The sequence below is a fragment of the Musa acuminata genome, chromosome BXJ3-11 (genome assembly GCF_036884655.1).
Source record: "Musa acuminata AAA Group cultivar baxijiao chromosome BXJ3-11, Cavendish_Baxijiao_AAA, whole genome shotgun sequence".
Taxonomy (NCBI): domain Eukaryota; kingdom Viridiplantae; phylum Streptophyta; class Magnoliopsida; order Zingiberales; family Musaceae; genus Musa; species Musa acuminata.
Genome location: NC_088359.1, coordinates 22,396,535 through 22,422,790, shown reverse-complemented (window position 1 = coordinate 22,422,790; position 26,256 = coordinate 22,396,535). Strand labels below are relative to the sequence as shown.

The window sequence follows — 26,256 nt, the reverse complement described above, 5'->3', positions numbered from 1 at the left end:
TGGACCCGTTAATGAGACTCACGGGTGGATTGCATCGCCCACTCCGACCCATTTATGTGAATCCAATTGGGACTTAAAACTGGTCACATCTCGGACCAATTAGGGCCAACTTCTAAAGGCTAAGTTGATGTGAGGCCCATGAAACCTCTGTAGGCCGGCTGCGTGAATCCTGCATGATGCATGACAGGGAATCCCAGCCCTACAACCTTTCCTTTTGATATGTAAATCGCCGTCCAATTATATTATGATGATTGGAGGAGAGAGAGAGGAGCGAAGGTTGGGGTTTGATCGGAAGAGAGGAGGCGACGAGAGAGATGGATCCGAAGCTGGTGGAAGTCACGCAGCTCTTCGAGCGCTTCAAAGCCGCGTTCGTGAGGAACGATTTCGGCGCCTGCACCGATCTCCTCTCCCACCTCAAGGTACGCTCCGCTCTCCCATCTCCCCTTCTTTCCAGAAATTAGAAGGGATTGGTGCCGAGAGATGTGCCTTCTTCTTTCAATTGCTTCGCCTGGAGGGTTTCCCTGGGTGATTGCTGCAGATTTAACACGGTTTCTAACCTTGTTCTTTGTGGATCAATGGATCAAAAAATCCCCGAACGCTTGATTCGAGCTTTTTAGGGTTCTGCACAGAAATCTACGTGGAACCTACTCCTGCAAGGTGATGATGTGATGGAACTTAGGAAAATAATTGAAATTTAGACTTGTAGAAAAATAATCCGAAACCAAAATTTTGGAGTACATGAATTGCTTGCTATATTCATGTATATTTATTTATACACAGTCAAAGATAACTGTTTGAAAAGGTTACAACCTACATTAATTACTTTTCTTCTCAAGAATAAAATGATACTAGTTGCCCTATTGTCATGCCATTTGCAATGTGTTGTACCAAAATGTAATGTGTCTATTTGCAACATCATCTTTAACTCTCCAATTTAGCTAGAAACACCGCAATTTCCATAAGAAACCCTATGAAAATTATAAGGCGTAAACCTGAACAAGTGACATAATTCATGTACACATCCTGGAAGTCATATTCAATCATATAAACGACCAAAAGAACCTTGTATCCCATTCAACACAAGTTTAGATACATACTTACAAGATCTCCATATCGGATCTAGAAGCAGCATATTATTTTAATATTATACAAGTCCAAAACGTAAGAGGGTTCCGAATCACAAATTTTTTCCTTAAACATGTCTATGACATTCTACTTTTGGGATTTTGAAAAAAAAAAAAAAAGAATAAACATATGAGCAAGCAACAACTTAGTAAGCATCATAATTCACATACTAGACAAAAATGATCACAAATATGTACCAATAAATAATTTGTTTAAAACTTATAAGGTCTTGCATTCAATCGTACTTTCAAAACAAAAGGTACAAGAACCTTAAGTCCTTTATTTTTTTAGTATTTAGATAAAATCATACACAACCTTTATATGCATCTCAAACTATAAATTTGTTCATATGAAGTACTTAGAATATCTTTTCAAAGCACATTTCAGAAATAAAGTCACATATACGGTTAACTTACATATCAGAATAGATGTTGCATTCTTATAAGTGTCTACCGATAACTCTTCGCAAATTAAATAAATATATCTAAGAATGCAAATCTGAATTCATAAATAAATATTACTATAGCTGAAGGTATATGATAGAATAGTAGCCATAGTAGTACTAATGGCTGTGACCACGTTATATTTTGTGACAGGATCTAGAAGTTTGTTTACCTCCTATGTTGTAGGTAACATATTTATCCATGGGTCATGCTTTAGTTTCTAAAACATATACCAATATATAACTTTTGTAGGGTTTAGGGTGCTGATCATAGTGATACCCACTAGACAACTGAATGTCATGCAATATAAGGTATCAAATGCATTTAGCAAACTAACGTTTGTACATATTCATTTTACACTTTACTTCAAATGTAACAGACTCATAAAACATTTAAATCTAAAAATATTTTTCAATATTTTTGAATAATTATATTATCAAAACAGATAGTTTTGAAAACCAATACCTATTTCATTTAATAGGTGCAAATCATATATTTTCACAATTTGCAAACTTATACATTAAATGCAAACAAATGTAGTATTACTTTTCAAAACAAGCTAGAGATAGTTATTGGATACTTATATTGGTCATGGATCCTTAAACTCACTCAATAATCAAGATGCCCTATCCTAATTATACAAAAATATAATTTACTAATCGCACATAAAACATAAACAACTGCACCATATGTAGATTTTTCAAATTATATATATATATATATAGTCATATTTTCTTTTTATTCCAGAATTTTGTCAATTTCCTCTTTTTTGTCATCTTGACATTTTTTTTCTTTTCCTCTGTCATCTTTTGTCATGAGCACGATTACTGTTTCCTACAAATACTACCTCCTTGATTTTCTGAGCTCTCATATGATCTCCTTGGTGGCAAAATGAAGGCTTGGTAAATTTCTTCCTTCTTTGTCTCTCTCCCTCTTCCTCTTTCTATTTATTTTTCTCTCTTTCTTCCTCTGTTTCTCTCTTCTCTTCTGCTTCTTTTTCTCTATTTTTCTTTTTTTAAAGGGTCAATTTGACCCTTCTTAAGTTATCATTTGCAATTAGGTCCTTTAAAAAATATATCTATTACACCAGCTGCCTCCAGACTAGTCATGTGAGGGAAAGCAAACTGAATTATCTTATCATTAGCAACCATTTGAGTATGCTCCATGAAAAATCTATCCATCTAGTAGTAGGCTTACTATTTTTAACTGTATAAGTGTTCTGTAGGATACAGGATCTCTCTACCTCTTGGGAATGAATTATAGTGATTCAGATACTACCTCCTTGACATTATGCTGGTTCAAGTCATTTTCTTGAGATGCTATTTGACAATCTTAATCAATCAACCTAGAGTTTCATGCCCTTGTGAACCATTACCTTTGTGTTAAATCTGCACAATTAATCTCAATGTAGTTATAATCTTTGAGGACATGCAAGGATCTTTCTGTTTGAACTCTTTTTATTTCATCTATAAGAAGCGCAGATTATCGAATTCTGCCTTGATTCAGAAAGATTTTTTTATCTTTCTATTTCTGTGCAGCTATATACCCATGTCCTTGAACCAATCAATCCTAAATTTAATCCTTCTGTAGAAGCTGAAATTAATCTAAAATTCACCTTCCCAACCCCCAAGGTTATCTCTATTAGTAACCCTACCTCGTTTGATGTTCTTTCACATAACTAGTCTCATTATTATAATTTTCCTATGCAATGATCTTTAGTAGTTCTTGCTGTAATATCTCTCATTTTTGAATTATTTATGATATGACAAAATTTTATTATTATTTTAATGTGAGAATTTATTTAATAATTTCTTGTATTAAGTAATTTTATATTGGAGGATTAATGCTAGGGACCTAATTGTGAATCCTAGAATTTGGATATGATTTGTGAAGTTTTCATATTAGGTTAGTGGAGAAGAAAAAATATGAAAAGAAAAGAGAGAATAGAGGAAGTGGAGTACTTGTCACTAGCTAAATAAAGTAGTTTGCCATCCATGCTTACTAAACTGTTGACACCTATGCCTCTATGTTGCATGCTTGCCACATTACAACCTTTTGTGTTATCTATACACTTGTAATTAGAGAACAAAAGTGAAAAAAGATTACCAAGTTAGAAGCTTGTTGCCCTTTACCTAGTGAAGGGAAGAATGGAAGAAAGTGGAGAAGAAGAAGCAAAGTCTTCTTGCTTTGGTTAAGGAATTCGGGCTAATTCAACATCTTTGGGATTAGCTTTTTAAGGCAAGTGTTCTATCGTATTCTACAGTGTTATCTTTGATTCCTTCTTTTTATGAATAATTTATAAAGCTTTGCCTCTTTCCGATAGCATCAACCTCAATTGAGTTGTAAATTTGTAATGTTGGAATTTTATAAATTTTGACCTATCTGTCTTATTTTAACTATAATATTCTGTACAAAGCTTGAAATTGAGCAAACTCTCTTTTGTTAGAAACTTGATTATCTTTCTGTCAATGCCTTGTTTGACTGATTTGAAGTACAATTGTCTATCAAAATATTTATTTTAATTGATCTCTCGAATTCTGTGAAATAGAGGCAAAATGATTCGAGTTGCCTTGTTTTAATTATTGTGTTCTGTCCAAAACTCTAAATCAAGTAAAATATCTTCGGATGAAAACTAGACTATATTATCTTTCATTCAATACCCTATTTGAATGATTTGAAGGACAAATGGCTGTCCGAATGATGAATTCTTTTGATCTCTTGAATTCTGCTAAACAAAGAGGATATGTTTTGGCCTGTCTGCATTAAATTGCTTGTACATTTTTGTAGACATTTCTAATTTGTAAAACCTATTTTATTTGAAAGTAGACTCGTATATCTTTCGAACAATATCTTGTTTGAATAAATTGGAGCATAATTGCCTATCCGAACATCTCGTGCAATTTACCTTATAGATTCTGCCAGAATAGATTGGTTCTCAAATTTACCAATTCTTGCTTCTACTTTTTGGAACTTGATTTTAGCTAAGAATCCTCAATGAGACTCGTGTTGCGGATTAAACTATTTTTTTTTCTTAGTCATTGATCTTGGCTATAATTGAATGAATTGTGCATATGTTCAAGTTATCTCTGATATTGCTTTATACATGCATATATATATATTTTTGTTGTTTCACATGTGCTTTTGGTACATTTTCACTTCCTTGATCAGAATGATATTTTTGTACTCCGGTATTTGTGAGATAGTGTGGACCCTTTGCCAGAAATGGAAAAGGATTTTGTTATGTTGTGGAACCATGATGAGCTATAGACTAGTGGACACCTAGAAATGGGTAGCATTGTGCTATGCTATGATCTCATTTCACCATCTATGTTCCTTTGATATGATGCCAAAGGACATTCTTATGTGTTGCTATGCATTCCTTTGATATGAATGAACTGAACGAAATGTCAAATATGACTCTCCTCTTGAGCTCATTGCCTTGCAATTTGATATTGATTTGCTAATATGTTGCTCCTTGCTTCTTTGTTATCAATTATTCAAATGAAATATCAAATATGACACTTGAGTTCATACTTTTGAATCTTGACTTGCTTATAAGTTATTCTTTGCTCCCTTGCTATCAATGAATTAATGAAATATCAGACATGACTCTTAAGCTCATACCTTACATTTTGATTCTGATTTGCTCATATGTTGTTGTATGCTCCTTTGATATCAATGAATTGAATGGAATGTTGAATATGACTCCGCACTTGAGCTCATTCCTTGCAATTGTTTTTGATAGGCTCATATGTTGTTGTTTGCTCCCTTGTCAAGTATGAATCTAATGAAATGATATTTATTCTTTTGAATCCATGCTTTGCACCTTGATGCTTATGCCACATGATTTGTCATCTTTATGCATTGGATATGCTAGTCAATCATTGAGCTTTGTAGCCTACATTGTTGCTATATAAATTTTGCAGGTTAGTTTGTCACTCACACTCATGTTAGTTTTGGGTGGGTAGTGGGTAGTGGAATGTTAGAAGTTTGTGGCATGTTTTTAGTGGTTTAACAAGATGTTATTGTAAAGAACACCTTGCTTGTAATATTATCCAAAAGTATGAGTTAGTGTGTGTTATAAATGTTAAAAGACCTTTCATGTTTTGAAAGTTAGAATGTTAAATCTGAAGTTTTTATGTTGATGTGATTATAGTGTTTCATTGATCTTGTGAGTTTATAAGTGATTGTTAATGATTTTTTTGAGTTTATAAGTGATTATTAAGCGATGTGTTGAATGATTATAAATTGCATAGGTTTTATAGTGTGTGTGAATGAGAATTAAATGCATCTGGTGTCCTCAAATTTTTATGTTATGGATCCTAGGTTTGGATTATGGAGAGTTAAAAAATTATATTCTTTTTAAGATAAGTTCATGCCTCTAGGATGTCATCTTGGGGGTGTGATGCTTGCAAATTAGATCAATTACTAATGTGGTCAAATTGATAGGTCAAATATATGGTTACTAGCCTACAATGTCTTTGTGAAATTTATTTGGAATCTCAGGATTTACAATGGATTTTTTTTTATATATTTTACATAAATGATTTTTTAATATTTATGTTACATAATCAAGGCCATGATAAATCACTTTTAAGGATAGTAGTAATGCAATCATTTGTAATTAGTTTTGTTTTTATTTATGTTATTATTTTACTCAGTGAAACCTCTTATATTTCTAGGATTTCTTGTATGTAAAAGCTGTTGTTAACTTTTCAGGTTCTGCTGACAAAATTTCCTAGTTTGCCACCATCATATGAGGAAACACCAAATGCTGTCCAGGAACTGACAATTGCAAGTAAAATTTTATCTCATAAGGATTTATTCCTTTTCCTGTTTTTCGGTTATTAATGAAGCATGTATGGCAGTTTAGCACTTATGTGACAGCATGTTGCCTTCCAATATAGTATTGGTCATTTGATTTCACTGGTTAATGGGATCTTCATTCCTATATGCAATTCATATCTAAAAGTTTTCGATCAATGCTGCACATTTTGCTTGATGGAATCTAGTTTATAATTGTGGGCAATTATTATCTAAAAAACCAAGGATTGTTGTGGCAGTTGGCATGTGTCAGGACTATATGAAACTTTATGTCAAAATGTTATCAGCATGCAACATGTTGATTGATGCCAAAGACATCAATATATTGGCTACGATGAAACATGATTGTGCCAATTGTACCAGGCCACAAAGATACCAGCACTTCCTTGTGCCACAAATTACAATCATTAGTAAAAGCATTACAGACACATAGGAAACACTAAAGAAGCACATGTGCTACTTTATGCATCATCATTTTTTTCACCTTGTCTTTCAAAGCTGATAAACAGGAAATTGAAGTTGGTTTCCATGTTGATGCTGACCTATAAATATGGACTGATTAATCCACTTAGGTAATCAGCTGGGCTCTTTCTTCTCCAGATTGGCACTTTGTTCATTTCATGTTTTACTATTGTTGCCAAAATATAGGCTAATTGTGTCTTAAGATTTTCAATACCTTAGGCCTTTTACATGACAATGTAACAATCAAAATTGTTTCTGTCAACACTCTTATTTGTCTAATGCACTTGTAATTTAATCTTTTGTGGAACTGCTTGACTCAGTTTAGTCCCATAATCCTTTGCATGTCTCTGCCTTCAGAAAATTCTGGAGAAACAGGTCAGGGAGTTTGAAGTTAAATTCTCAATTGTCTATACTTGTATGATAATTTTTTAATTAATTCTCTAGATATCCAGATTAAGGATAATAAGGTCGTTAAAGATTTATGCAAAGCAAACCAGTGATCCTGAAAGTAAAATAAAGAACATTATATGGACTGTTTCATCTTTGTTATCCAAGGTTTCTAATTTCACATGTGCTGTCAAGCTGAATGACGGCTGGCAAATGCAGCCCTCAGTCAATATCTATTTGATATCAACTTCCACACTCTCACTTGACATTGATGCTTGTTTTTTGTTTGTATCTCGTGTATATCATCTATAGAAATTTTTGAAAGCTCATTTTTATCGGTTCATTTATGCTAAAACTTCTCTTTTCCTTTTTGGATTGCATTAATTATTGTAAACTTCTAAATTTAATAAAATTGTTTGCAAAATGAATTCATGATTGCTGTTGCTGGAGAATTTTCAGGAGATATATATGAGCATGCTGTTGTCTTGAGTGTGAAGACTGAAGATCAAGATGCTTTTGAAAGAGATTTCTTTCAACTCAAACCGTTCTATACTGATACTTGGTATGTTCTTTGAAATTCATTCTTTTGTTAAGTTTGCTGTTATATATATATATATATATATATATATATATAGAGAGAGAGAGAGAGAGAGAGAGAGAGAGAGAGAGAGAGAGAGAGAGAGATTATACTAGATTGAACTTTGACTATGACTGGCAGAACATATAGATTATACTAGAAAATGATTACACCAGCATATTGGTCATGCATGGTAGATCATTTTGTATATCAACTAGATGTGACCTGCAATATGCTATGATAATTATGGTATGGTGCTCATGTATTGGTCAAATTCCTCCTACTGACTAGTTACAGTGGGAAAATGATGACCTAACTAATTTACTTGTTTTGTATCTTTGGTGATGATACTGTTACAAAATTATATCCATTTTCATTATATGTTTGTTTGAGATAAAGATGTTATGTGAATTTGTATAAAGTGCATGGCTACTTGGCATCTTCCATATCTTACTTCTTTATGCCTTTTATTGAACAGTGGCATAATACCACCGTCACCCCAAGAGTACCCAATCTTGGGCCTTAACCTTCTGAGGCTGCTTGTACAAAACAGAATAGCGGAATTCCATACTGAACTTGAACTCCTTCCACAAAGTGCTTTGGAGAATCCTTGCATCAAGCATGCCGTGGAGTTGGAACAATCTTTCATGGAAGGTGCTTATAATCGTGTATTAAGTGCGAGACAGACCGTGCCACATGATACTTATGTTTATTTCTTGGATCTTCTTGCGAAGACAGTCAGGTAAAGTGCCCTGTCCATATTGTCAGTTATATAATTGTAATTTGCAAGTTATTTGAAAGCAAATTCATGGTTCCTTTTACTTGCAGAGATGAGATTGCTGGGTGCAGTGAAAAAGCCTATGATTATTTGTCAATTAATAATGCCAAGAAAATTTTAATGTTCTCTACGGACCAAGAGCTTTCGGAGTATATCACAGAGGTATAAAGTTTTTGTAGATATATACTTTTTTCTTCTGTTGATCTTTTACTTCTCAATAGTATGACTTTTCCTTAGTTAAGATGATCATGACTACTATAGTGTTTTTAGCATGAACTAGAAAAAAGGTTCCATTATGTTTCTCCTTTTTATATTAACTATTTGCAACAGTGACTTTGTTAGGATCAATACTGACACTAAGAGAGAGAGGAGACGACACTAAGAGAGAGAGAGAGAGAGAGAGAGAGAGAGGGGTGAACTAGTGCAGCGATAAAAATTTCGTTGATTCAGAAAATTTCTTTCGATACAATCGTTTCGACAAAGCCCGTATCGGAAAGTAATGAAAATAATGACTTAAAGTAAATGCAAATTGTAGAATGCAGCTAAGTAGTGAAAGAAAACAGTAAGGAAAGAACACACTAGATTTATAGTAATTCGGTCGTTGTGACCTACATCCACTTCTGATTCCTCCTCCGTTGAGATCACCAGCGTCCACTAATGGTCTTCCTTCAATAGGCGAAGACCAATCACCTTCTTACAAAGCTTTCTTCTTTTCACGGGTTTAGGAGACAACCCTTACAACCCTCACACCTCTTCTCTAATGATAACAAGGCTGAAGAAAGAGAGGACACTTAGCACTTTTACAATTCTTTCACACCCCAACACTTCAAGATTTTGTCCACAGTTTGATACCCTTTCATGCAGAAAGGAATGTGGTATTTATAGGCCCCAATAGCTTCAGAATTGGAGTCAAAAAGTGTCTCATCTTGGGTTTTCGGGGTATTGGCGGTGGTACCGCCAGTACTGGGTGGTACTACTACTTGACACTTTGACATTATGTGGTACCATCGCCTAGTCTGACGGTACTATCACCTGACAGAGCCTCGGAGACGGGGCTCTGGCGGTACCATTGCCTGGCAGCATTAATTACCGGCGATACCATCGTCCAAACAACTTGGGAGATCGAGTCTCGAGCGGTGCCATCGTCGGCCTTGGCTTGGGTCACTGAATGAGCCTTTCTCTTGGCCCAATTCAGTCTTAATTTGGGCCCAGTTGGCCCTTAACTGAGTTAGTGGGATTACCTCCTAATCCTAACTTAATCTAAGTTTTAACTACGACAATGAAGGCATTAACTAAGCAATCTTTGTCCGGTATGTCAATCGTTCTTCCGGCGAAGTCTCGATGAACTTCCGGTGAACTCTCGGCACGCTTTTGGGGAACTCCCGACGAACTCTCGGTAAGCTCCCGATGAACTCTCGGCGTACTCCCGACGAACTCTCGGTGAGCTTCCGACACATCGTCTAAATCTTTATCATATCGTCCGATCTTTAACTCTAGCCCAATATCTACTTTATGCCTTATCCATTATCGTAGTTAATCCTGTAACACTTATCTCAACACATGGATTAGATCATTAATTTATCAATTGATTTCATCATCAAAATTCGAGATTCAACAGACTTTTGATCTTGTATTACGTTCTCCAGTGTTTGTTAATTTCTTGAAACAAGATAAACTGAATAAGGTCATAAATTGATGCATTTCACCCAGCAGGTGACACAGGCTAAAGTTTGCAATTTCAGCTTGAGAGGGCAAATTACATGATTGTATCATCTGTTAAAGATCCTTTGACTTCTGTGGATATTTTTGCTAATCATGAAACTAATTCATGTTATAGTTATATTATCTTTTATCTTTTAACCTGCAAGTTTCATAAGTTTATGGTTATACTCTCTTCATTCTCTAGGTAGAGCAATCTTGCCCATCATGAACCACCTGATATATATATGACAAGGTGATTGAGATTATTATAACTTTCATATAAAATTTGCAATTTGGGTTTGTGAATTTAGTCAGGAACTTGATGATTTCCTTATTTTTGGGTAGTTAAAATTGTAGTTAGCCTCTCGGTCTTTAATGTGGTGGCCTATCCCTATGTAGTTGATTTCTTAGAAGTAGTTGATTCTTTTCGAGTCCTATCCCTACGTATGATGTATTGCTTATTCCAACAGTTGCTAAGATACTTCTGGTTACAGATATAAGATAATTTACAATTTCTTTGGCATATTAGAAATTATTTTGCCTATATGTCAGGATCATCAATAAAGTTTTTCTCAACACTTCATGTCTTCTTTTCACATGATAAGACCTTAGGGTTTTATCATGGAAGAAAGGGGATGATCACTTCGAGAGGATCGACCTTCTAGGGTTTGTCAAAAGACTGAATAATATTTCATTGCTTGCCGAAAAGAAACAGTTACATCCCTATTTATAGAGTTCCACCTAAAGTCTACCAGGACTTGGACTCTTAATAATAAATCAATATTAAATAAACCTCTATCCGACTCTTATCGGACTAAATAAACTCAACAAAACATTATTCAAGAACTCAAAAAATAAAGGGATCCTAACAATTCCCTCCCTCTTCAAATCAGCCTTGTCCTCAAGGTTAAGCAGCATCAAACTTGAGGAGTTTCTATTTCAGCACTTCAGTCACAGGGTATCTGCGGCGCATCACAACCCGTTGATCAAGTAAGTACGGTCTCCACTTCTTGATAATGTAAGCAATAGGTTGGCCTTTTGGTGTTGTAGTCTTCTGAAAAATCCTATCCATCCGATGGCTAGTGGTAATTGTGACCTTACTTCCATGTCTTCCCTTTAGGATCACCTGCTTTCCATTAATAAAAAAACTTCATGATTAGTTTAGAAAAATTTCACGAAACATCACCATAGCCATTCAATTCCAAGCACCTCTTCCAAGTCTTCCAAGGGTAGCAAAAGGAAGTCCACAAGCAACTCTTGGCCCTGTATAATCAACTTTATCTTCGAACATTTGCTATCACAAGTTAAAATTCGTCCATCAGCGACTTTTACTTCGAATTTGTTACAGTCTTTAATGTGGTAGGCCAATCATCGATCAACAACCATACTGTCCATAAAATTGTTAGTGCTACCAGTATCAATCAAAACTGTAACATGTTAATGTTCCAAAGTTCCTCCAACTTTCATAGTTTGCAGGTTATAGTAGTCGGCTAATGCATGCACTGTATGTATGATAGGTCCAACATCATCATTAGAATCCATACGTTTATGATCGGAGTCCACATTGTTAGCTTCTGGGTCCTCTCCAATTGGTTCAATCATCAGAAGTTGCCATTATTTACATCGGTGCTCCCTACTCCACTTTTTATTATAGTGTCAGTACAAACCCTTCGCTGATCTTTCCTTGAGTTCTTCTCGGGTTAGCCTTCGGGTGTTAGGGTTTCGGTTGGGAATAGATGAGGGCGGGTGGCTTGTTGTTCATCTGTTTGTTGTCACTTCTGTTTCGACGATTTTCTCTGCTGATTTTTTCCTCATGTAAACGTGAAAATGATATTGCAGCGATCATAGTGCGGGGTTGACAAGCCTTAACTTTACACCTAATATATGGATTAAGTCCTTCGATGAATGTACCCACCAATTGTCGTTCAGACCAATCTCTGGCTTGATTTGACAATCGTTCAAACCTGCTCTGATATTCCAATACTGTAGAAATCTGACGAATTTTGACGAGCTGTCCATCAACATTCTCATATTCAGATGGTCCAAAGCGAACAAGAAGCCCTCTCTTGAATTGCTCCCACGAGGGGACTCCATGATAAGTTTCATACCAATCATACCATTGGATTGCATCCCCATCTAGTTGGATTGAGGTTATTTCCACCTTGGATTCTTCTGGGGTTCTGTGAAAACGAAATTTTTTTTTGCCCTAGGGATCCAATTGGTCGGATCCCTATCTTCCCATCCTGGAAATTCCACTTTAACACATGGGTAGCTTTTGTCATATTCTTGGGGCCATTTTCCTGTATCTCTAGATCTATTTAATGCAGAACTTGAACTTCCACCTTGTTGAAACTTGTTTAAGTTCTCCAATAGGCTCTTTTTGAAATCGTTAAGGGTTTCTTGTAGCTAGTTCTCAATTCTGGTTTCCAATGCTTCAATTTGTGCTTTCACTGAGTTGTCAGTAGCCCTAGTTCTTGTTTCTGATGTCTGGTCAAGGGCATCAGCACTGTCGACGCGAAGCTGCCGAGGAAGCGAACGCCGATGGCAGTGCTGCGGTCGCTGCGAGGAGGAAGAGTTGCTGCCTTGTTTCTGTCGCTGCGTGGGGTGAGAGCGCCGGGGGATGGAAGGTGACGATGTTGGTGTGGCTGCAGCTACTACGACCCAAGGGAGTGATTGCCGAGCAACCGGGGTTGAGGCTGGGGTGATGGCAATCGGTGGCTGCGGCAGAGGATGCAGAGCAAGGGGGAGGCGGTGTTGAAGTGGCCGGGGTTGAGGCTGCGGTGGTGGCAACTGGCGATTGCAGCAAAGGATATAGAGCAAAGGGGGAGGCGACAGTGTTGTGAATGCCGGTGGAGAAGAGGAATCGGTGGTGGTGCGGTTGGGAACAAGGGCAATCAGTGAGTTGCCCTATTTCTACAACAGAGGATGTAGAGCAAGGGGGAGGCGTCGTTGAAGCGGTTGGGGTTGAGGCTGCGATGGTGGCAACCGGCGGCTGTGGCAAAGGATGCAGAGCAAGGGGGGAGGCGACGGTGTTGTGAATGTCAGTGGAGAAGAGGAATTGGTGGTGGCGCGGCTGGGAATAAGGGCAATCGGTGAGTTGCCCGCCCTATTTCGGTCGCTGCGAGGAAGTTGCTGCCCAAGGTCGAGAGGCAGTGGTGGTGGCGCTGCTGGAAGCAGTGTCACCAAGGGTCGACAAGGGGGGAGGTCTGCTGATCGGAAAACAGCGACGATGACCCTTTCTTGCTCGAGCAGGATGAGGTGGTCTGTTGGTCGGGAAGCAGTGGCGGCTGTGGTAGTTGGCCAGCGAGCAGTGGACTCTGTTTCGCTGGTCGAGCTTCTTTCTTGCTCGAGAAGGATGTAGTTGTAGAATTTTTTCTTTTTGATGATGATAACTGCAGCGAGAACACCGAGGATCACTGCTCTGATACCAAATGATAAGACCCTAGGGTTTTATCATGGAAGAAAGGGGAGAAAATGGGATGATCACTTCGAGGGGATCAACTTCCTTGATCACTTCGAGGGGATCGGTCTCCTAGGGTTTGTCAAAAGACTGAATAATATTTCATTGTTTGCCGAAAAGAAATAGTTACATATCTATTTATAGAGTTCCACCCAGAATTAATCAGGACTTGGACTCTTAATAATAAATAAATATTAAATAAATTTTTATTCGACTCTTATCGAACTAAATGAACTCAACAAAATATTATTCAAAAACTTAAAAAATAAAGCGATTCTAACATCACACTTATATGCAGGAACACCCGGAATGGGAAATCAAGAATGGTTGTGTGTTCTTTCAAAAGGCAAAAGAATCTCAACCTTGCAAAGAAATACCCGCGCTGCAACTGATCAACCAGACATTGAGTTATGCCAGAGAGTTGGAGCGCATCGTTTAAATGAAGTCCGTGGTGGCAATTTATAGCGTCCTAAAACACTCCAGCTTTAGTCGCATGGCTTCTTCAACCACAGACATTTTTGCTACGTTGTTTCTTCCATTTGAGCCAACGTTGCTTCGCATCATCTCTGGCAATTGGTAAGAAGATTGATCGGATTTTGACTCCAAAACCACTTTTTATTGTGTTTCTTTTGAACAATGTGATGCAGATCTCTGAATAGCTTTTCATTATTTTATTGTGTCCATCGGAACTAGAAAACGGAGATCAGCATTTGTGCGTTATCCGGGAGTGTATGCAGGAAGTTTCACATGCAAGCCTTGGACTATAGTTTATGTTTATGTGCAATTTGTTGATTGGCACATGTTGTCCATGCGAAGTTCTCCACTCGGATTTCCTACAAATCAAAATCCACTCTTTTCAGTCTTGTTCGCAGCTTGATATAGCACTACTTAATACCTGCACACTGAAGCACTGTTTCAATTTTGTTGAACTTTATGGGACAGCCCGCTGTCTGCCAGCATACCGTATCGTAAGGTCTACAATTTTGTGTCGTAAGTGATATTGTACTGATCGCTGCCCAATGTCAATGCATTAATATGTACTGAGTTCTAAAAAATCTTTAAAATATGAAAAATAAAGAGAAACGTCTGGTATAGGTCCTGTACCGAGTGTATTGGATGATGTATATGATGTGCATATCATACCGGACAAACCTTGCCATCTCACGCTGTGTTTGTCTTCTCAACATTTTTTACTGTATATAAAATAGCATAAGACATAGTAGGTTCTTCGGAGTATTTTGCCGAAGATGGAGACCGACACCCAGGAGATGGGAAACACCATCGCACAGAAGACCACAGACAGCTTCCTGTGAGCCCGTCGGCTTCATCGTCTCTGTCGTGGAGATAGTTTACGACTAATGGAACAACAACATTACCATAACCCGTGCACAATGATGGACAGCTGAACAGGAACGATGTTGATAACGACTTACTGGCTTACCGTCTTCCCCACGATAATTAAGCTGGATTTCTTCCGCACTGTGATTCCGGATGACTCGCTCATGTCCATCTCCTCCACTCTCATTCCTTCCGGCAACTCCCAGTCGAAGTGGTACAGCAGACTCGCAAGAGCGAGTTCCATGGTGGCGACTGCAAAATCTATTCCAGGACAGCCTCTGCGGCCTGCTCCGAACGGTATAAGCTGGAAGTCCTGCCCTTTGAAATCGACGACGTCGTCGATGAACCTTTCCGGTCGGAACTCCTCGGGCTTCTCCCATGTCCCAACATCCCTTCCGAGTGCCCATGCATTGATGAACAAGGTGGTACCTATTGAAATTCTCAATTAAACTCTGTAATTCGATTTAATATTCTTAGTTGAAATAGAAATCATAATTTAAATAATTTTCTGATCTTTTTCTTTTATTTATTTCTTTAAAGTCGAGAAAATTTCCATAGTAAGTACCTTGTGGGACGTGATAACCCAGCAGCTGGGTGTCTTCCACCGTCTGCCTCGGAAACAGTATAGGAAACGGAGGGTGCAACCTGAGAGTCTCCTTGATCACTGCCTTTAGGTACTGCATCTCTTTCGCTGCCTCCTCTCCCAGGTTTCCTCTCGGACCGACAACCCTTCTGACCTCCTCTTGCGCTCTCTTCATCTCTGCCGGGTGCTTCATGAGCTCCGCCATCGCCCACTCCATCGCCACGTACGTTGTCTCCGTCCCCGCGGCAAACATATCCTGCATTCACCAAACACTATCAAAACTAGCCCGCGTTGCATCCTTTTCAGGATAACAAAGCTGACGAGAAGAAAGAGCTACCAAAATAATGGCCTTGATACTGTCCCTGCCGAGTGACATGACATCAAGGTCCTCTTTATCGTCCAGGGAGATCAATATATCAACCAAATCGTCCATGCTGCTGTCCTCTTTATCATTATTATTGCCGCCTCTCTGACTCGTATGCTGCTCTAAGACTTTCTCGATGAAAGAATCAATTGTCATGGCGATCTTTTTCACCCTTCCATCCATTCCATTCAACCAATCGATCCACCCCAACCATGGGATGTGATCCCGCAGTGGGAACATCCCCATCACTGCAGATAGCTCCGACATCAAGGAGTGGATTTGGCTTCCACCCTCCTCGGTGTACTTGCTCCCGAACGCCACCTTGCAAAGTATGTCGCACGTGAGGGCGATGATCATGGCGCTCATGTTCACCGCCGCACCGGAAGCGGCGCGGATGCAGTCAACCAGACGGGCCACCTCCTCTTCCCTTACCGAGCGAAAGGAGCGCACCTGTTTGGGGCTGAGCAAGTGGAGGACGCAAACGCGCCTCATCTGCCGCCACTTACCGCCGTACTGGGCAAAGGCAAGGTCCTGGGAGCCGTAGAAGAGCCTGTCGCTCAGGCTCGAGAGTGGGCGGCCGGAGAAGGCCAGATCTCGGGTCTTCAGGGCCTCCTGCGCACCCGCCACCGAGGAGACGACGACCGTAGGGACGCGGCCGAAGTGGAGGAGCATCACAGGGCCATACTTCTCGGACAGCCTTGCCAGTGAGTGGTGAGCGAGGGAGCCGAGCAGGTGCAGGTTGCCGATGATCGGAAGCCTTGGCGGGGTCGGAAGTTGGCCGGGTTTCTTGGCCGCAGTCCAGCGCAAGAATAAGAACAAGGAGAGGGTGGCGGCGAGAAGGGAGGCACCCACCCACGAAAGAGAGACTGTGTGGAGCATGGAAGACATGACTGATGGCGTAGCAGTGACGATGGTGGATCTTCTTCTTCTTTTCCAAGAGGCTGTCTCTAAGATCGCATGTTGATCGTACCTAACAGTGGGGGGGGGAGCAAAGCCTTTTCAGGGACTTCGATCTACTTCTCTCTCTCTCTCTCTGTTTTTTTTTTTTCTTTCTTTCTTTAGCTTTTGCATGACACCTGTTTTAGAATATTTTACGAAGACTTTCTTCACCTCTCTGAATATGGACATTGGATCATATAAATACACGAGAAACACATGCGAGGATAAACAATAGATTTTTCTGCTTTTATTTAACAACGAAAGCACCTAATTGGACAATAAAAAATTCATTCGTATCATTTGAGAATCTTCATCAACGATTACCACTTGATTTTAATCGAAATGTTCCTTAAGACTATGTCAGACCTATTTATTTATTTTTATAGTGATTGCTCGAGACAGTACTAAAAACTCGTAAAGCCTCTCTCCGATGCCACGCGAGCCAATCCAGTGCATGACCACCATCCATGCGCTAATTTAGGTGTTAAAAGGAAATCTCTTGACCATCTCCTGGCATTAGTTTTGCAGGAGCTCTCTGGAACGGATGAGTGTTTCGACCTTGAAGAGGACCAAACTCATTCTCTCTGACCAGCAATTCTTCACCGAGACTAAAATTTGTGTCACATCTGACGCACAATAAAGCAAGTCGATTTAGCTCTTCCGTGTTGAATTGATAACCGAATAACTAACACCCAGAAAGAAAATATAGGAATGAGTTGGTTTAACTCTCCCATCCTAAATTGATAAGCAAATAATTGACATCAAAGATAAGAAGGAACAAAGGAAGAATTTCACCTCTCAAAAAACAACAAAAATTATTATTAAACCATCAATCATTATTTTTACTAGAATTTGATCGTGGATAATAAAATAATTTATATATTGATTTTTGGATGACAACCCCAATTGGATTAGTAACAAAATTTAGATTCTCGAATGATTTTGAGTTGGAGCAAGATTGTTAGAATTTTAATTTAACATAAGACTTGGTCATCCCTCCAAATTTAAAACATAAAAGATAGAACAGATAATGATGAAAAAAAAAAGCGGGCATAATTCATGAGACAAAATAAGTCATGAGTATCATGATTTTCTGACAAAATTATTGATTATGTTACTTTTAAAATATTTCTATGATTCTTTTTTTTTTTTTTCTTTCTGTTGTCTCTTCCCTAAAGGAGTTTCAATATTGGCTTTCCTAAAAAAAAACATCATATAATTGATTAAAAAGTTGTTATAATTAAACGATACGATGCCATTATCCCCATAAGTTTTCCTGCAAGAAGCAACGCCTAGACCTATACAAATAACTTATCATCCCAAACTTATGCAAGTGAATGATACAATATCAATTATCTCACAAATATATAAATAAATTTAATTACATCACTAGGGTTCATAATATTCAAATCCAACTAATAATATTATTAGAACCAAATTCATACTTAAAAAAATTTCTAAATGATTAAATTATTCTTCTAAATATATGTAGCTCCTTAATATATGAAAAAAAAGGGTGTGTGTGTGATATATATATTTATTTAAAATCATATTAAATCATTGTAAATTTTGAAAAGTATTTTACAATTGATAATAAATTTTTATAAAATAAGTTAATAAGTTTAATAAATATAATAATACTATATTAAGTCCAACTACTAATAAGAGTCATAATAATTTTATATTGTTAATGTTATACCCCTTTTTTATAGCACGATACTATTAATCTTTCCTAATACAATCCACAATAATTCTAGTAATTTATTTTATCAAAATAATATTGTTATCATATTCAATCATAATATATACATATATAAATGTGAACATAATAATAAAAATAAATAATTTTAATTAAGAAAAAAATAATAATTATGATGTCCATTCAAATATGTATCACTATATCTTTTGTGGATTCCTCACGAGCCCATTTATAAAAATATATTTTTAAATACCTTAGGCTATAAAGCCTTAGTAAATAGATCAACAATCAATATAGTATATAACTTATGTTCTCAATTGATAATAGTTATTTTTGAATTTTTTTTTTAACTAGCAAGTACTTTATACCATAACACATATAACTGTTACATTATTTATCATTCTTAGAGATTAAAATTGATGTAATATATCATAAAATATCCATAGTGACTTGATAATTGAGTCTAACCACATACCATATATAAAATTTCATAGTCATAAAATTGATGTAATAAATACATCAAAACATATCATGAAAGCAACTTCTCATTATACTATTATTAAAAATTATACCTCTAACTAATATAAATATAAATCAAACTTCCTAGTATCGAGATAATTTATAGAATCAATATATAAAAATCTTATTATTTTAATCTAATTTGATCTCTTAGAGGGGTGGTGGTGGGAATTAGTGCTTTCGATAAACCCAACGTATAAAACTTGTATCCGAAAAAAGTGTTTAAACTTAAAAATGTTCGTAAGTGATTGAGAGTAGTGGGCAAGTGAATCAGTGAGTGATAACAATGAAAAACATTAAAGAAATGGCACAGAAAGAAAGCATACTAAATTTATATTGGTTTGGTCGTCGTGACATACATCCACTTCCGATTCCTCCTCTATTGAGGCTACTGGAGTCCACTAACGATCTTCCTTCAATGGGCGAAGACCAACCATCCTCTTACAGCACTTTCTCCTTTTCATGGGTTTAGGAGACAACCCTTACAAGCCTCACACATCTCTTAAATGATCACAAAACTAGAAAGGGAGGCGGAGGACACTTAGCAATTTTACAACCCAAAATCTTAAGATTTTTATTCATACTTTCATTGCTCTTTCATACAAGAAAGAGTATGATATTTATGTTAGGATCGAGAGCACTAAGAGGGGGGGGGGGGTGAATTAGTGCAGCGGATATTTTTCAGCGATTAAAAAGCGAAGACTGCGTTCGTTCGACAAAGACTATTTTGATGCAAAAAACCAATTCTAAGATTACTTATGATTAAGTGCAGTTTACGTTTAAGCACAGTTAGCGTCTAAATGCAGATTGCGTCTAAACTCAGATTGCGTCTAAGCGCAGATTGCGTCTAAGCGCAGATTGCGTCTAAACGCAGATTGCGTCTAAGCGCAGATTGAGCAGAAGTATAAAGACAATGTGCTGCTGTTGTACAGCTCAAAAGGTAATCTGTAAAAAACAGATTTACGTCTAAACGCAGATTTGCGTCTAAACGCAGATTTACGTCTTAAACGCAGATTTACGTCTTAAACGCAGATTTACGTCTTAGACGCAGATTTACGTCTGAACTTTGAAACTCGTTTGTATATTCGCAGAGGGCAGTATGCAGTTGAAATCAAGACGTAAACGTAAACTGAAATCTGACGATTGTGCGAGGAAAGCCGATTTACGTCTAAATGCAGTTTTACTTCTAAATGTTGAAACTCGTTCGTAAAATTGCAGAAGACAGTTTGTAGTTATAAATAGAATCAAACTGTAAGTGTAAACTGCAAAGAAACTCGTTTGCAAAAGCACAGAGGACAGTTCTGCAGAATCAAAACGTAAACGTAAACTGTAATGTACTAAAACACGACTTTACGTCTGAATGCAGATTCGGAAGAACAGCACTTAGAACTTGTTCGTGAAAGCGCAGAGAGCAGTAGTAGTGGAGGAGGTTTGCAGTAAAGATAAAGTGCTCAAAGATAAACGCAAACCAGAGATTTAGAGTGGTTCGGTCAGTCCTGACCTACTCCACTTTTGGCTTCCTCCACCGACGAGGTTGCCGATGTCAACTAGGGGCCTTCCTTCAATGGGTGAAGGCCAAACTGCCCTTTTACAGTTTCTCTCCTTTTGACAGGCTCAGGAGACAACCTTTACAGACCTTTCTCTCCTCACTTTACAATTGAAAACTTGAAGAATAGAAGGAGGAGACTTAAAGGCTTTACAATCACTTTTGAGCTCTTAGAATCACAGAAAAGATCAAGATTTCGGTGTAGGTCTGTATCTTTTCAGTGTTGAATGGGTGGGGAATTTATAGGCCCCAACCCAATTCAAATTTGGAGCTCAAAACGATCAAATCCCGGAATTCCGGGATCAGGCGGTTGCACCTCTTGACTGGAGAGGTTGCACCGCTTGGTAGAGCTCGAAGACCGAGCTCAGGCGGTGCCGCCTCTCTGCCAGGGAGGTTGCACCGCCCAGTCTTGCTCGAAGACTGAGCTCAGGCGGTGCCACCTCTCTGCCAGGGAGGTTGCACCGCCCAGTCTAGCTCGAAGACTGAGCTCAGGCGGTGCCACCTCTCTGCCAGGGAGGTTGCACCGCCCAGTCTAGCTCGAAGACTGAGCTCAAGCGGTGCCACCTCCCGGCTGGGGAGGTTGCACCGCCCAGTCTCGCTGGGAGGCTTAGCCCAGGCGGTGCCACCTCCTGGCCTGGGCGGTTGCACCTCCTGGTGCAATCAGGGTCCGAATGGTTCATTCCATTCGACCCAATTTCAATCTTTCAGGGGCCCAATTGCCCCAAGATTAAGCCAATGGGATCACCTCCCATTTTCCAACTTAATCATCGTGCTAACTACGATTAAATCTAAGACAACTTCTGCAGCTTTGCTTCAGTGCGTCAATCGCTCCTTCCGGCGAGTTTCCGGCGAACTTCCGTCGATCATCCGATGAACCCTCGGTGATGCTCCTGCGGACTTCCGGCAAACTCCTGGACTTTGCGACGATCCACTTGGCAAGTTCCGACGAGCTTCGCTTGGCAAGCTTCTGGACTTCTCGGATCTGTTCTCGCAGAACCTCCGACGACCGTCCGAACTTCCGTCGAACTCTCGAACTCCCAACGTGATCATGAACTTGACTCCGGCGTAACTCCCGCTGCTTGTCTAACTTTCATCGTAGTTAATCCTGCACACACAAAAACAAAAACTTCGATCGAGACAATTAATTCTAAGCAATTAACCAAGTTGTCCGGCATGTCATTGGTCCCTCGACGCTTCGTCCGATTCTTCGGCGCATCGTCCTTTCCTGCAGCCTATTGCCCAATCGGCCAGTTGACTCCGCAACTCCGATATCCTTGGCACAATACCCGCTCTTCTTGGCCCGATGCCCGAGTCCACGACCCGAAGCCTTCTGTCGATACGTCGACCGATCCACCGGCCCGACGTCCAATCTTCTGACATGTTCCTCCGGCACAACATGATGTTCCTGCTTTAATTGTCTCATCCTGATCGAAGCACCCTGCGTCACTTAGAACGCAGATTAAATCATAAACATATATCAAATAGTTTCATCATCAAAATACGAGATTCAACAATTTATAGGCACCAATGGCTACAAAAATGGAGTCAAAAAGTGTCTCATCCTGGATTTTTAGGGTACTAGTGGTACCACCGCTTGTAGACTGACACTGGGCGGTACAACCACCTAACAAAGCCTCGGAGATCGAACTCTAGCGGTACCACCGCTTAATAAGGCGGTACCACTACCTAGCAACATTAACTGTCAGTGGTACTATTGAATATCAGATTTTGACGATGAAACCAATTGATAGAGTTTATGATCTAATCCGCTGTTAGGACTCTAGCTAAGAGAGTCCTAATTAAATTTTATTGAAAGGGGTATTCATGTAAAACCTACCTAGTCGACCCCTATTAAATAGGTGAAGAGGCCGACTAGGGTTAGGGTTAGTTGGGAGGTTCCTTCTTAGAGTATGAGTATTATTAGGAGTTGGTTAGAAATAGGAGTCTTGAGTAGGAGTCCTATTAGGAGTTAGGATTTAGAAGCCTTATAAACAGTCATGTATTCATACTCTTTTGATAAGTAATAGATGAATCATTTTAGCAGCCTTTGAGTAGCAACTTAGAGGAAGGAACTTCTATAGAGTTCCAAGGAGGCTGATCCCCTAAAGAGATCAACCCCAAGCTTAGAATCCGCTAGGGTTTTTGTTGAATCTCGTATTTTGATGATGAAACCAATTGATAAGTGTTTATGATTTGATATAAGTTTTGAGTGATACAGGATGCTTCGATAAGGGAGAGATATTTAAAGTAGGAAAAATCATATTGGGCCGGAGAAACATATTAGAAGATTGAACGTCACGCCGAAGGATCAATCGACGTATTGATAGTGTTGAATCTCGAATTTTGATGATAAAACCAATTGATAGTATTTATGATTTGATCTGTATTTTGAGTGACGCAAGATGCTTTGATCAGGGAGAGATAATTAAAGCAGAAAAATCATGTTGAGCCGAAGGAAAACATGTTAGAAGATTGGACGTCGGGCTAGAAGATCGGTTGATGTATCGACAAAAGGCTTCGGGCCATGGATTCAGACATCGGGCCATGAAGAGGAGATATTGCGCCAAGGATATCGGAGTTACAGAGGTCAACTGGCCGATTGGGCAATAGGTCACAAGAGAGGACAATGCGTTGAAGAATCGAAGGAAGCGTCAATGGACCAATGACATGCCGGACAACATGATTCATGCTTAGTAATAATTGTCTAGATTGAAGTGTATTTTTACATGTGCAGGATTAACTATGATAGCAAAGCATAAAGAAAATGAAGTCCCGGAGTCAAGAACGTAATTTCGTTAGGACTTCGAGAGTTCGTCGGAAGTCTAGACATTCGTCGAAAGTTCTGTCGGATTTGACGTTCACCCAGGAGTCAAGCTTGCTAAAGAAGCTCATCGGAACTCGCCAAGAAGGTCATCATAAAGTCTAGGAGCTTGCCAGGAGTCCGCTGGAACATTGCGGAGAGATCGTCGGAAGTTCGCCGGAAGCTCGTTGGAAAAAACTAGACTTACAGACTTTGTTTAGCTTAGTAAATGTCTTAAAATTTGTAGTTAGCACATAATAGAGATTAGAATTGGGCCAACCCAATTAGGGGATAGTTGGGCTAAGTTTGGGTTATGTTGGGCTAAGAGAAAGGCCCAAACAATGACCAAACAGGTGAAACCATTATGGCACAGTCTCCGAGACTATGTCAGCTGGTGGTACCGCCAGTCTGGGTGGTGGTATCACCCAGTATCAGGCTCCAGGCGATGGTATTATCCAGTGTAGGTGGTGGTACCGCCCGTACCCTGAAATTTCAGGGGTTTGAATTTTGGGCTCCAAATTTGAATCCATTTGAGGCCTATAAATACCCTAGCTATTCCTACATGGATAAGCAAGAAATATTAAGAAAAACCCAGTGATTCTAAAGTTGTAAATCTTAGAAAGCTGAATTCCCTCCTCCCAAAGCTTAGAGAGAGTTCTAAGAGAGGTGTGAGAGGGATACCTTATAAAAGAGGTTTGTAAAAGGTTGTCTCCTAAACTCGTGAAAAGGAGAAGAGGGGTGTAAAAGGGTAATTGGTCTTTGCCCATTAAAAGAAAACCAATAGTGGATGCCGATGGCCTCGACGGAAGAGGAATCGATGGTCACGACGATCGAACCACTATAAAAATCTAGTTTGCGTTTCTCTTATGCAATTTACTTTACTGCAAACCACTTTACTTACTTTATATCTATTATGTTCTTCCATACGATTTTAAAGTTAATACCTATACGAAATAGTTTTTCGTCGGAAATGAATTTAATCGCAATGAAGTTTTGAACCGACGTAATTTTTACCGCTGTACTAATTCACCCGCCCCCCCCCCCCCCCCCTTAGTGCTGACTCTTTTCCTAATAATTAGTATCAAAGCAAGGTTATTTCTCATTTGGTTTAACACCCAAGAGAAATGACTTTTTTTGGCTTTCAAGAGGGACTTTCTCTCATTCGTCCTCCCTTTTTTAATGGGATGGACTACACATATTGGAAAACTCGAATGAGACAAAGTGAAACCATTGTTGATATGTACACCAGTTTTACGAATATCGTCAATGGTTTAAAAGAACTTGGTAGAAGTTTTTCGGATTTTGAACTCATTAACAAGATTTTACGATCACTTTCTAAAAATTAAGATTAAAAAATAATGATAATATAAGAATAAAAAAACTTGAACCATTTTCCAATTGAAGAACTTATAGGGTCTTTGTTGACCTATGAAATAACGTACAATGCATATAAATAACTTGAGAACCACCTGCCAAAGAACAAGAAAGATTTCAGACTTAGAACAATTGAAGACCACTCGAGCATAAGCTCAAGTGATGATGAACTTGAACTCCTCATAAAATTTCTAAAACAAGAATAAAAAATTAAAAATGAACTTAAAAAGAAGAAGAAGGCGACTTTGGACAAATTGAGCTTATCCAAAGACAAGAAGAAAATCAACAAAGATAAGGTAGCAAACTACACCTTAACGACATTCGACAATGAGGTAAATAACTCAAACGAAACTCCTTTAATTTATTTCAAAATTACATAATGCTTTTCATGAGTTATGTTGAATCTCAGATTTTGATGATGAAACCAATTGATGAGTATTTATGATTTAATCTACGTTTTGAGTGATGCAGGATGCTTCGATCAGGATAAGACAATTATAGCAGGAAGAATCATGTTAGGCCGGGAGAAAACATATCAGAAGATTGGACGTCGAGTCGATGAATTGGTCGATGTATCGACAGAAGGCTTCGGGCCATGGATTCGGGTATCGAGCCAAGAAGAGCGGATATTACACCAAGGATATCAGAGTTGTAGAGTCAATTGGCCGATTGGGCAATAGGCTGCAAGAGAGGACGATGCGCCGAAGAATCGGACGAAGCGTTGAGGGACCAATGACATGCCGAACAACATGATTAATGCTTAGTATTAATTGTCTAGATTGAAGTATCTTTTTACATATACAGGATTAACTACGATAGCAAGGCATAAAGCAAAATGAAGTCCCAGAGTCAAGAACGTGATTTTGTTGGGAGTTCGAGAGTTCGTCGGAAGTCCGGACGTTCATCGAAAGTTCTGTAGGAACCAACCGAGAAGTCTTAGAGCTTGCGAGAGAAGCTCATCAAAACTCACCAAGAAGATCATTGTGAAGTCTAGGAGCTTGTCGGGAGTCCGCTGGAATATTGCCGAGAGATCATCGGAAGATCGTCGTAAGCTCGTTGGAAGAAACTAGACTTACGAACTTGTTTAGCTTAGGAAATGTCTTAGAATTCGTAGTTAACATGTAATTGGGATTGGATTTGGGCCAACCCAATTTGGGGCCAGTTGGGCCCAATGAAAAGGCCCAAATAATGCCCCAAGAGGTAACACCGTCGTGGCATAGTCTCTGAGACTGTGTCAGGCGGTGGTACCGTCCAAACACAGCCTTTGAGAGGCTGTAGGCGGTGGTACCACCATTTTGGGTGATGGTAGTGCCCAGTGTCAGGCGATGGTACCACCC

General features: G+C 38.8%; 2 protein-coding genes across 3 annotated transcripts; one reads left to right on the top strand and one right to left on the bottom strand.

Annotated features, from left to right (window-relative positions):
- Positions 1-244: 244 nt before the first annotated feature.
- LOC103971359 (26S proteasome non-ATPase regulatory subunit 8 homolog A) lies at positions 245-14,616 on the top strand. 2 transcript variants are annotated; one of them, XR_670687.3, is made up of 7 exons: positions 253-419; positions 6,288-6,366; positions 7,701-7,803; positions 8,297-8,560; positions 8,647-8,758; positions 14,056-14,333; positions 14,451-14,616. XR_670687.3 is itself a non-coding variant. In XM_009385358.3 (6 exons), exons 1-6 carry the CDS (start codon positions 315-317, stop codon positions 14,194-14,196), a joined length of 804 nt encoding a protein of 267 aa, XP_009383633.1. In that variant the 5' UTR covers positions 245-314; the 3' UTR covers positions 14,197-14,616. The 2 variants fall into 2 exon arrangements, 1 of the variants encoding a protein (XP_009383633.1); XM_009385358.3 differs by having other exon boundaries at positions 245-419; positions 14,056-14,616.
- A 144-nt stretch (positions 14,617-14,760) lies between these two features.
- LOC103971358 (cytochrome P450 71A1) lies at positions 14,761-17,209 on the bottom strand. Its single transcript, XM_009385357.3, has 3 exons — positions 16,016-17,209; positions 15,661-15,934; positions 14,761-15,524 (listed from the first exon to the last, which is right to left on the bottom strand). The coding sequence occupies exons 1-3, from the start codon at positions 16,928-16,930 to the stop codon at positions 15,187-15,189; spliced, it is 1,527 nt and encodes a 508-aa protein (XP_009383632.1). The 5' UTR covers positions 16,931-17,209; the 3' UTR covers positions 14,761-15,186.
- Positions 17,210-26,256: the final 9,047 nt, after the last annotated feature.